At 33.4% G+C, this 12,483-nt stretch overlaps 1 protein-coding gene across 1 annotated transcript; it reads left to right on the top strand.

Moving 5' to 3' along the window:
* The first annotated feature begins 5,286 nt into the window (after positions 1 to 5,286).
* On the top strand, positions 5,287 to 10,006 carry LOC107015275. The gene is made up of 9 exons (XM_015215493.2): positions 5,287 to 5,578; positions 6,523 to 6,649; positions 6,769 to 6,869; positions 7,829 to 7,954; positions 8,057 to 8,177; positions 8,286 to 8,370; positions 8,901 to 9,014; positions 9,121 to 9,160; positions 9,601 to 10,006. Exons 1-9 carry the CDS (start codon positions 5,402 to 5,404, stop codon positions 9,748 to 9,750), a joined length of 1,041 nt encoding a protein of 346 aa, XP_015070979.1. The 5' UTR covers positions 5,287 to 5,401; the 3' UTR covers positions 9,751 to 10,006.
* The last annotated feature ends 2,477 nt before the right edge of the window (positions 10,007 to 12,483 follow it).

Below are 12,483 nucleotides of genomic sequence, written 5' to 3'. Positions count from 1 at the left end.
TAGCCCTAAATATATTTCCCTCCTAAAAAGTATATTTCCCTCCAATAATTGGCAAAATATATTAATCCCTTATTAAAAAATGTAAAACAAAAAGAACAAAACCTTATTTTCATAAACTTCATATCAACGATGTGAGCTATGGAACTTTTGTTGAGCAACTAAGAACATAGAGCGATTCAAGAAATTTCAGCGAAGCTTTTGTTGAGAAAACGAAATCTCTAGGACTAGAATCTCTTGGATAAAGAAACTGTTGGTGAAGCTCGTTGAGGAAAACAACAACGAACATCAAGATCGTTCTTTTTGGTGAAGTTTTTGAGGTTTGACTATGAATTCGTCTTACAGGTGAATAATGTTTAAGTTTTCTATGCTAGTTCATGATTTCTAAGTCCCCATTGAATTATTTTTGAAAATCTTAAAGAATAATATATGGGTTAGTCTTAAATCTATGTTACTTGATCTAATATAGGTAGTGTATAGACTTCCTATTGACTCTGTGATATATAGTGAAACAGGAAAAGAAAACACTTCAAATTTGAAGTTACTGTTGAGTGTTTAGGATTAAACATGAAGTGGATTTAGGGTTAAACTTGAAGAGGGTTTGGGATTGAGTAATGCTCTAGATTCAAAACATTAATGCTTTCTTGTTGTCTGTGCTATATGCAAGCTGACTCACTATGCCTAATGACTTTAAGATTAGCTAGATTTCTATTGAATATTCCCTCTTTATTGTTTAAGAGTTGTCTTGTCTTTATTGAAATGAATTTGATGGAATTTTTTTGAGGATATGGTTATAAAATATTTATTTGTATTGCAGAAGACACAAAAGATACAAGAAGTCAACTCTTGGTAAAGTAAAACTATAGAAGAATCGGTTAGAAACCTTTCTGTGTTCTCGTCTCAGTGTCGCTGCCCCGAAAAGGTAATCCTTTTGACCTCTACTTGTTTTAGCCAATATTTTATTTTGATAACATGAAGCTTATTCTCCTTCGCTCCAATGCTTCTTTTCTTCTTTGATTTACTATTGATGCCTAGTGATGGACTGTTTTATTTCAAATTGAGTGCATCTGAGTTGTTGGAGGTATAAGCTATGCTCTTGTGTTTATTGTTGTTTTGTTCGTGAGTGATATGGCTTTAATCACTGGTTCCGTCGAATTGTTTAGTCAATTATGTTTTAGGATTTATCTATCGATTTTGTTTAGGTTTGGTTAGCATGGTTTCTAGTTTTCTGATTGCTTTACTGTTCCTATTAGTTCAGCTTGTGTTCTTGCTTCCTTTTACATACCGAAAATTATTTGGCTTGATTTTCCAGTAGTTTGGTTTGTGATTTTTTGTTTCTGGAGAACAGTTGAATGCTTAGTCCAATTTTCTAAGGGATCACATATCCACACTCTGCAGCAGCAACAATTTCTTATTAAACCTACCACACTGCATACATCAATTAGGTAGGTACTTGTTTTTATTTGTTGGTTTGTTTCTTGATGTTAGAGTTCGAGATTTTTATTTTGTTTTCTTCTACAATACAATGGGAGAACTTTCTGACTTATCGTAGTCATGGGGGTCGTTGTTTTAGTAGAAAGGTGGACGAGGATAGAAGTTAAGTGATAGTTGAAGAAGTGAAAGATGGGTAGGGAGGATCTGAGGCAACCAACAAGACTGTTTAGTAGCTATTTTCTGTTGTGGTTGTATGTCGAAAGTTGTAATTTTCCACTTAAAAAAGTATCATTTAAAAAGTATAATTTAAGATTTTCATTCTTGTGTAGGGAAGATTCTTCATGATGCATATATTTTTCATGTTTCTTTGGCTAACTTAGAAACTTTTTTATGTTTAGACAAAATTAAGTAGCATCTAGCATAAAGTCCACAATGCAACTTCTGCTATCTTAATTTATACCTGGAGATTAAGTGACTAAGGACTTAAGAATGTGTAGATGACAATCATCTTTTATATTATTGTGTATCTATAATCTCTAGTGTCTGAAGGTAAGACTTTTTGAATATTTTTGTGTTGGTTTTTGTCATATATGGATTCCAACCAGACAGAATCTGAACTGGAACTGGTCCAAAAACTACTGGTGTAGTAGTGGGCCTTGTTCATGCTTCTAGTCTCACTGTCACCACATGGCCACTGCATGTCGAATCTAGTTACAAGAAACCTTGTTTTTGATACTAAGCTAGTAAAAATATAAAATATCATTACAATTACATTAGATAAACACTTATACAAGTAGAAACAAAAAACAAGAAACAGTTGCTCCTTTGTCTCCCTTGTTTCTGCTTATTAAACACGTCTCTTTGTCTTCCTTTTTATATTTTTCCTTCTTATTGAAATATTGCTCCTTTTTGTTGGGGTTCTGGCTTATCGGTCTAATCTGTGCAAAATCTTAAGGCTTAATCACTTCTAGCTTAATCACTTTATGTGTAGTCAATACTAAATCTAGTTTAAATGTGTAACCTTCTAGCTTAATCACTTCTCTGGGATGCCTACCCAAGGAGGTTACTGTACTTAATTCCCAAAGCCACCCATATGATGAAAGTCATCACAATGAAATCTGAAATACTCATGATTAGATTAGTCCATACTCTAAGTAGTTTAATGTTATTTGAGTTAATTGAGTTTATATATGTATGTTTTATATATAGAGTAATAACTTTGTAATATATGACTACTGTGGATCCATTAAGATTTTGTGAAAAATTTGCTAAATTATTTATATATTTTTTAATTGTATGTAGGTAATGAAATCGGAGAAGGCGATGAAAACAGTAGTGAAGACTTGACATAGGAGCTGAATTATTGATGTTAACTTTATTGATGTTCTAGAAATGTTATATTTTTGAAGATTGAAAACTGTGTGGTGCATGTGTTTCACCTTTTTTTGAATGCTATAAACAGATTTGTATATTTTGCTTTTATTGATAGTAGAATCACGGATCTTGAATTCTAATTTTGGTAATGAACATTTATTCTTGTGAATGATTTATGTGTATTTTTATGTTATAAAATTATTGCAATAGCTCAATATAACAAAATGTTGTGGAAGTGGACCAATAGTATATATAGGTAGCAATAACTTAATTATAACTGTTGCAGAATGTAAGAATTGTTGCAATACCATGTATTAATCGTAGCAATAGCCATTGAGCGACAATTTTATAATTGTTGAAAACGTTGCATTACCCTATAAAAATCGTCGCAATAGAATGAAATTGTATGTTGAATCGAAAGAAAAACTGTAGGCATAGCCTCAATAGAACTGATGCATAAACCTCTTTCTCAACGGTTCATAACCGTACCAATACGACACTAACCGTCGGCAAGTAATTTAAGCGAGAACAGTGACAATAGGTCCATCTATGGCTACGGTTATATGAACCGTAGCACCAAACCGTGACAACAGATCTATTGTTACACGATCTATTGTAGCGGTTGACGTAACCGTAGCCCTCAGACCTATGACTACGGTAGGAATGTCTATTGCAACGGTAAATGAACTGTGGCAGTAAGTCAAATTTCTAATAGTGAAAGTTTTAAATTTTTCGCACTTTTAACCTATGAATGTAATGATGAATGCTTAGAGGCTAGTCTCAGTCATCTCCGAGGGCGACGACGTCGATTACGTCTAGGGGGTACTTTCCGGATATGACAGATCTCTTAAGTGTGTGTGAAGGGATTGTATGGGCGGTCGCTTCATAACTCACTCAAGGGAGTCTTAGAATCACCTTTGGTAGGAGGATCTCATGTTTATGTGTTTTTTATGATTTAGTGATGTGATATTGTGAAATGTGAATTATGGGTGAACTTACAGCGAAGTCACTGTAAGCTTACTGTAGGTTTACTGTAATGTTCTTATAAATTGAATATAATTGGTAAATGTGTTTTAATGATAATGTTTGGTGCTTAAATGTGATTCTTATACTTTTAATATGATGTTTTAATAAAAAAAGAGCATGTTTCTCATAAATGTCAGTTCCTCATGATTTTATGCATTAAGTCATACTTAGTACATGTGTTTATACTAATTCCATACTTTTTGTCTATCTCTAAAGGTGTGAATAAACTAGTGAGAGGAATCTTGGAGCAAGCTTGGAATCTAGTAATCGTACAAGCAAAGTTGAAGCATGTCCTCACTTGACTCGAGGGCATAACTATCTTTAGACTTCTTTTATTCAAGTATTGTAATAGACTAAGTAATTCTATATTCGTATTGTATGGGCCGTGTCCCAAATATTCTTGTGTTTAAAATTGGCATATGTTGAGACTTAGTATTTTCCTATGATATTAATTTCAAAGATGTTTTAAGATATTTCATGAGAAAAGTTTTAATTCCGCACTACTTTTCATACATGTATGTAATGAATTATGTCAAAGGGCTTGTACAAGATCTCCGAGAGGTCAAGTACGCCATGTCGCGCTCCCGAGAGTGTCATATCTTCTATGATGTGCTCTCGGGGTGTGACAGTGTGATTCTTCTGGGTATTCTAGATACTTTGTATGAAGATAATGTTGTATGTATAGCTCGATTGAAGGGAGGATACATCAAAAGAGACTGGACAAAGTACATTTCACTAAAGTTCTTCTTCACACGTGATCGTCTACAAAATAATGAGATAGATCTTGCAGACTTATTTATTAAGGTGTTGCCAATATCAATATTTGAGAAGTTGAGATATAAGATTGGAATGCATCATCTCGCAGATATCAAGTAAACCTTTTATCAGGGGGAGTGAAATACGCATTGTACTATTTTTCTTAATCATGTTTTTGTTTCTATTAGGTTTTTTTGGTAAGGTTTTTAATGAGGCATCATTCAAAGCGTATTATGAGATGTGGTACTCTTTTTTCTTCTCTAAGCTTTTTTCCATTGATTTTTTCCTAATAAAATTTGAACGAGACACATTATCTATGAACATTCAAGAGGGAGTGTTATAAATTCATTAAATGAGTGACTGTCTATTGAGTTAATACATGAATAACTATTCATATTCCATAGGTTCTATTAACCTTTATGGATAAGAATGTATCTATTTATTATGATATTTAATATGATGATTTTTGAAGTGATTTCTCAAACTTATAAATAAGGTTGTTATTTCACCATTATAAAGAAATGAAAGAAGAAGACATTTGAATAAAATGATCTCTACACTCTACTCCCCATGTATCTTTTGTCTATATTATTTCTAGCATATTACTTTTTTTTTATAACAAATACATTATATTTAATATTATTCTTATATATTCTATCAAATAAACAGTGGTATGTATTTGTGTTTTGATGGTATCTTTAGTGAAAAGTCAAAACCCCAATATTCCTTGAAAACCCTTAACGACGTCGTATTTTACTCGTATCGAGATATCTAGAGTGGAGAGGTTTGAGTTGTAGGAGAGGAGGAGGAAGAAATGGGAGGAGGAGAAGAAGATCAACAGAAATTGAAGAACACAGCAGCAGCAGCGTATGACTACGAGAATGATCCGAGATGGGCAGATTATTGGTCCAATATACTCATTCCTCCTCACATGGCTTCTCGTTCTGATGTCGTCGACCATTTCAAGCGCAAGTTTTATCAACGATACATAGTCAGTATCTTAACTTATTCTAAATCATTCCACTTCACATGGGGTTTACTACTACATGTATCTTTTATTAATTAATGTGTTAATCTCGATTACTCTTGTTTATACTTTGTTGGGACTTGGGACTCCGGTTTTTATGTTTTCTAGCCCTAGTCTTATAAGGCTCTAGTTCTAAATTTTTCTTAATTCAATTTAACCAAAGGGTTTTTGGAAAAGGTTGGGTTTTGGGTAAATCAGTGGCTTATACTTCATTCCAAGTTGAGAGGGGTTCATTGATTATTTGTTATAATGTCTACAATGGATGAATTTAATGGTATTAGCTTGTAACTCTGAGTTGATTGTACACAAATTTCAGGGACTTCTACTCTCTGCACTGAAAATATCTGTAAAATTTTCCAAATATTGCATCTCTTTTCTTTGTGGTGTGGATTGTTTGAGTATGTCATTCTTCAAAATGAAGCTGAGTTTTAGGCCTTTTTTTGTTTCAAAAACACAATCCTTTAGTTTTGTCAAAAACTCTATTTTTTTGGGGTTCCCAGCCAGAAACCAAAGAAATAAAAAATGAAGTCTACTTAAAATTAAGATTATTGTTAGATGTATACCTTATTTCACCTGATTAATTACCTCATCCTCCCTTTTCTTGGGGAAACAGAGGAAAGTCAGAAGGGAGGCTCCTAATCATGTCAAATAATAGTGTGTGAATACTCCTAGGCTCCTAGCAATGTTTTTCTGATACCAAAATGAGATTTTTAAAACACAATAATGATAAGAGTGGGGAGTCGGTTCAAGTTCTTGAAGTAGCCCTTCTGCAATTTTGACAGATGCTTTAGCTTTGTTGTACTTAAAATACCATTTCAGATATCTGCAGTTGGACACATCTTTACATTTTTATGGTTGATCTTGGGGTATTGCTTTGGTTTGTTTGATTCTATATCCATTATTTTCAGGACCCTGGTCTAGTGGTTGAGCCAATGACTACCAGCAGTTCGTCCCAACCAGCAAAACCATCAGCTGCTCAACCATCATCATCATCGTCCACACCTTCTAATAACCAGTCAAGACAGCGTAACTCTGGTATGATCTTTTTTGAATTTCAACTAAATGGGAAGTGCCTTCCTTCTGGAGAAATTATTCACTTCAGATATAAATCTTTGGTTCATTTAAATGCAATTTATGTAATTTTTCTTGTGTAGGTCAAGCTAGTAGAACTTCAGGCACGCCAACTACTCCAACTTCAAATCCGACATCACTTCGCTGGGACCGAAATACTATACAATTTTCAGTGAATGCTTGGGTACTGTATATTCACATGTACACTAGATATGGGAAACATGTGGACATTTTCTTTATAGAAACACAATAATATTGTAGAAAATCATGTTTGAGTTAGAATATTGAAGTTGTTTGATATACCGTAGAGATCCAATGGTCAACTTATTATTATTAGCAGTAAGGGAAAGGTGGATTATATACAACAAGGGCAGAATCTTCATGCCTTTAAACTAATATATCTCGTGTACATGCCTACATAGGGTAGAGTGTGTCTATGGAAAATTTCAGTATAGAATTTTTCTTCCCAAGGATCTTCTACAGCCTTGTTTTCAATTTATTTGTTATTTGAAATCTGTGGGCATGGTCATAAAATTGAAAAAGAAAAGCAGAAAGATTGTGAGGAAGAGTTGATTTTAGTATCAGTTGGAGACAACTTTGCATAATAGCCTTTTATTTCTTGAGGTCGCTGTGATATCAAAAATAGTATTGGTTTAAGTTATTCTAGTGACTAGATGTCTAGATCTGTGAAAAAAAAATACTCATGTACATGTCTGTGTCAGATTTGTTTACTTTAGCCTCATTCGTTGGTTATTCTAGATGTCATGGTGCATTAATTTTTTCTGCACTCCACCCCCACCCCCTCCAAAAAAAATGTCTTTTGTGGTCTGTTGCATAAGTTGGACACATCATAGAAATTAGAAATTCTATGCTAAGACCTCTCGGAAACTTGTGAGTCAAGGTTTCTTGAAGTTCCTATCATCATTTTGCTTCTCCAAGGTTAATTTTTCATTATCATTTCTTCTTGTTTCCTGGTATATTCTCTTGTGCCTTTGAGCTGAAGTTTGGGACACACTGAACACCATATTGATAATTGGATTTGATACTGTTGCATTGGTATTACTACAAAAATAATTAGAGAGTTCTTAAATTGCTTATTTTAATGAAGTAGCTCTGAAATTGCTTTCTGGTATCTTCCTGCAGGTTTTTGTTGTTGCAGTTCTCTCAATATTTCCGCTTACACCTGCAAATCTGTCGAACAGAGCATATCGACTGTCCTTCTTGGGAACTGCATGTTCTTCGCTATATTCATTGTACTCTGTATATGGGGTAAGTTCTTTTAAAAAAATTTTTTGTTGAGCTACATACGCGGGATCAGTTTTATGTCCTTTGGGCTAGTGAGGCTATTTCTGATCTGGTAACTTTTTGTAGAAACCGAGGGCTTGGAATTTACAAGCAGTGCAAGTTTGGTTCCAGTCAGTTATTGTGACGAAGGATTTCATCTCCTTCATTTACTGTCTCACATTTGTCACTTCCCATCTTTACCTGAAATGTAAGCTATGCTCCAGTTTGTGTTTTTTCTTTTGATGCTATATTCTTCTTAGTGTATAGCAGCTGTTCAACTTCATTTAATAATTTGTTCATGACCAATGATATGCAGTTTCTTTGATTCCTGTTTTATGCCGATCACTTGAACATGTTGGTAAATTTCTTCGACGTAACTTCGGCAGATCTTCTTTGTACAGGTATAAAGCTGTTTCGTTGTGTTACCAATGAATTTAAAAAGCTGTTTTTCTTGAAATTGTTAGTCAGATGAAATAATCATTTGAAGTCAACACATATTCTTGATTAGGAGAAATGCAGTACAACAATCCTAATAAATAATCAAATAACTGTACTACAGGATTCTTTATGTTTCGAACAAATATGTGATATAGGTTTCTGTAACAGCTCACTCTTACTGTTAATATGGATTTAATGAAATGTGTCTGACGTATTATGAATAAAACTAAATTGTAGCTGACCTGCAATTGTGATTGCACACAATTCTTTTTGTATATCATCTCTTCTTGAAGTTATCATCTATGTGAACTTCTAGTTTATATGACCTTTTCCCTTCCTGTCAAAACATCGAAAGCTTTGTACATCTGTGATTATATGTAAATGCCATCTGGTGAATGTTATTATTTGATACCCCTTCGCTGCTCATTTCTTATTGATGGTAGGTTGGGTGTTTCAGAGTTATTTCATGTCTGTACTTGTTGACCACCTACAGGAAGTACTTAGAAGAGGCTTGCGTATGGGTCGAGTCAAACGTAACTACTCTCAACATACTGTCTTCACAGGCTGAAATTGGACTGGGATTTCTTCTGGTTGTCTCTCTATTATCGTAAGTATCAACTTATTCCTGGCCCTTACTGGCGCTTGTTATCTTGCTTGACGTTCTTATTTTAGTTTTTATATGCATCTAACTGTTCATGTTCATGAAATTTCAGGTGGCAGCGTAATATTATACAAACATTCATGTATTGGCAGGTTTGTCTTTTACTTTCATTTTCATTCTTTTATCATCGGCATCTTTGCCTTTAAATATGATTTATTTCTTTGATTGAAACAAACAATTAAAATTGTGAGAGCATGTTGTTTCTTTCTTCTGTCTCTGTTTCCTTGTTGTTTAATGGAAACATTTGTTGTTGGAATTGAAAATTGGTTCAGCACATAGTTGGATGTATGTACTTGATCAGGGTTAGGTATGCACCTATTTATTCCAACGACCACACCTCATTTTCCACCCCACATACTTTGACAGCATCATGATTCAGAATTTTCAGTTGATGAAATAGTTGCAGTTATAGTATCTTAATCTTGTCCGTTTTTCTTGGTCTGGTACATGTTACCTTAGGCAGCTTCAATATCCAACTATTCCCATTTGTCAAGATATTTTGTTATAATGACTAATATGCAACTCTGTGCAGATATTGAAGCTTATGTATCATGCTCCTGCTACTGCTGGTTACCATCAGAATGTGTGGGCTAAGATCGGAGGGCTTGTAAATCCAGTTGTTCAACGTGTCCCGTTCTTGAATACTCCTATTTCAACTATTCAGAGATGGTGGTTCAGGTAGGAGACTTGCTGAAAGATATACAAGAGTTTTAGGGGCATGAAATACTTTTTTGGGATTATACTTTGTCCTGAAGGGTGACTATAAAACTAGAATTGTCTAGTTAATATTCCTAATAATTGCCTGTGGGAGTTACTTCCAAGTTTCCCCCTTTTTGGGATGTGATTTTTCCTTTGTTTAACTGCTATATTTTGTAAACCTAAATTCTCCAAGAACTCTAGTTTTACTATCTACTAATTACACTTCTATTCCTCTTGCATGTTTCGATTTTTGACGCCTATTCTCATGAATGCTGATCCTTTGATTCGTCGCTAAAGTTATACTAGGATTATTTGTATATGAACTGCATATACTTCTTTAGTGTCTACCTCCTCTGATGTTAATGCAGGGTTTGCTATACTCTACCCTCTCAAGACTGGATTATATTGGATATGTGGACGTTAGGGCTGGCAAGGGGACGGGGAAGGGGACTGGGGAACGGGACGAAGGGGGACGGGACGGGATGGGGGACGGGGAGAAGGGATTTGATACAAGACCGGGATTGGGGGGATAAAAATAGGTCTCATCCCGTCCCACTATATATACGGAATGGGATGGGATTTGGGGGGGACGGGACGAGACGGGATGGGACGGGGGATTTTTTTTTTTTGAAATACTTATATATTTGTATTGAAATTACACGTCTTTAGCTAATAAATTTTAAATTTAATTTTTGATTTTCAAATATCAAAATAAATTTTCAAATTTGAAGTTTCAATTTTCAAATTTCAAGATTCATGTTTCAAATATCAAGTTTCAACTTTAAAGTTTTAAATTTCAAATTTGAGAAGTTTAAATTTGTAATTTAAATATTTTAAAGTAATGTAAATTGTAAACTTTAAATTAAGTATTTTAAAATTAGTTTAGTACTTAAGTATATATTTAATTGTATATATTAAAATTAAAATGCAAAACAATAATTGTATAAAAAAAACTTGAACAAAAGTTAAAACCTTCTAATTTATTCAATAGAACTTAGAAGTTACAATTAACAAATATTAGGGGAGTAACTAATCTACGCAGCCACCTTATAGGAAGGGTTCTGTTTTAGTAAGTTCTCATAAGTAAAACTAATATTTGTTACAGATATTAGATGAGTAACTAATTTTACGCAGCCACCTTCTAGGAAGGGTTCTGTTTCAATTAGTTCTCGAATGTAATCTAAAAATATCTGTTTTCTCCTTTAAAATTTAATTCTAATTGTCGCATCATATCGATGGTGATATCCTCCGGTGTTGGCAAACTTGCTAGAAATTCTTGTGCCTCTAATTCATCATCACTGCATTCAATTTGTGTTTTGATCCAACTTGCTTGTTTTTTACTTAACTTTGGCAAATTGTTATTCCTCCTTTCGGCATTGCACCAGTCTCTAAATAAAACTGTTGTTTCCAAACTGTCTTCCGCCAATGAATGTCTATGATCACCAATTTGAAACCTTGCCGCACTGAAAGCAGCCTCCGATGCAACTGATGAAGCTTGAATAGCTAGAACATCACGAACCATTTTGCTCAAAGTTGAAAATGCATCGCTTCGCCTAATCCACCATCCTAATAAATCTTCATTGTCATCTTTGATTTCCAATACTTCTGAAGATTGATTAAGATATTCTTCAAAATCATCACGGTTAGTAGAATTAAGACCAAGAAAACCTCGCATATAAGTTGAAATTGGAAGTGACAAATCAATCTCAACATTAGAAGTTTGACCAACTTCTCCTTGAAAATTTTTCGTAGTTCTATGTTTTTCATACAACAGTTTTGCTTCTACTTTTATGCTAGATTTACACGTGTGACAATTTGGAATTTCTTCCGATAAATTTTTTAAAGTTTCATAAAAAGTGTCAACAAGGCCTTGCACACCTTGTAATTTATAAGCAGGATGAAGTAAAGTAGCCGTTAAAAAAACTTGAGGAATAGGAAAAAAATATTTTTTAATTTTTTCAATCATACCTTCAATTGCAACTCTAAATTTATCTATTTTTTTATATTTACAAAATTGAATTGAAAGAGCACAAATATTTATTAATACGGATGAAATAGTAGGATAATAAATTCCCGAAAACATGGTAGTAGCATCATAAAAAAGTCTTAAAAATTGTAATAATTCTTTAGTTTCTTCCCAATCTTCATCACAAATTTTATCTAATGGGTCAGCATTATGAGCATTAAAAACCATTTGTATGGGTCTTCTATATTTGTAAGCAACCGAAAGCATTTCGTAAAGAGAATTTCACCTTGTTTTAATATGTTTTGGATTTTTCTGGGTGACAAATCACATAGTAAACAACGCTCATTAAATTCCCTAATTCTAGCAGCATTGTTTGTATGAAAAATCTAGGTAACAGCATATTCAACTTTTACGCTACCACAATCAAATAACAAAATACCATCTTGTACAACTAAATTTAATATATGTGCAACACATCTAACATGAAAAACATTATTGTCAATTGGACATAATCTAACTTTTAACATTTTAGCAACGTTTGTATTATTAGATGCATTATCTAATGCGACAGACATTATTTTATCTATAATCATGTAATAATCTAAAACACTTAAAATATTTGAAGCTAAATATGCACCAGTTTTTTTCTCTATACATAGTTTATAACTTATAATTCTTTTTTGCAAATTCCAATTATGATCAATCCAATGTGCAGTAATAGTTAAATAATCATTTCCATTAACACTACGA

This window comes from Solanum pennellii, chromosome 3 (assembly GCF_001406875.1).
Source record: "Solanum pennellii chromosome 3, SPENNV200".
NCBI lineage: Eukaryota > Viridiplantae > Streptophyta > Magnoliopsida > Solanales > Solanaceae > Solanum > Solanum pennellii.
The sequence above is the reverse complement of the archived record's forward strand: the minus strand, read 5'-3'. Positions and strand labels throughout refer to the sequence as shown.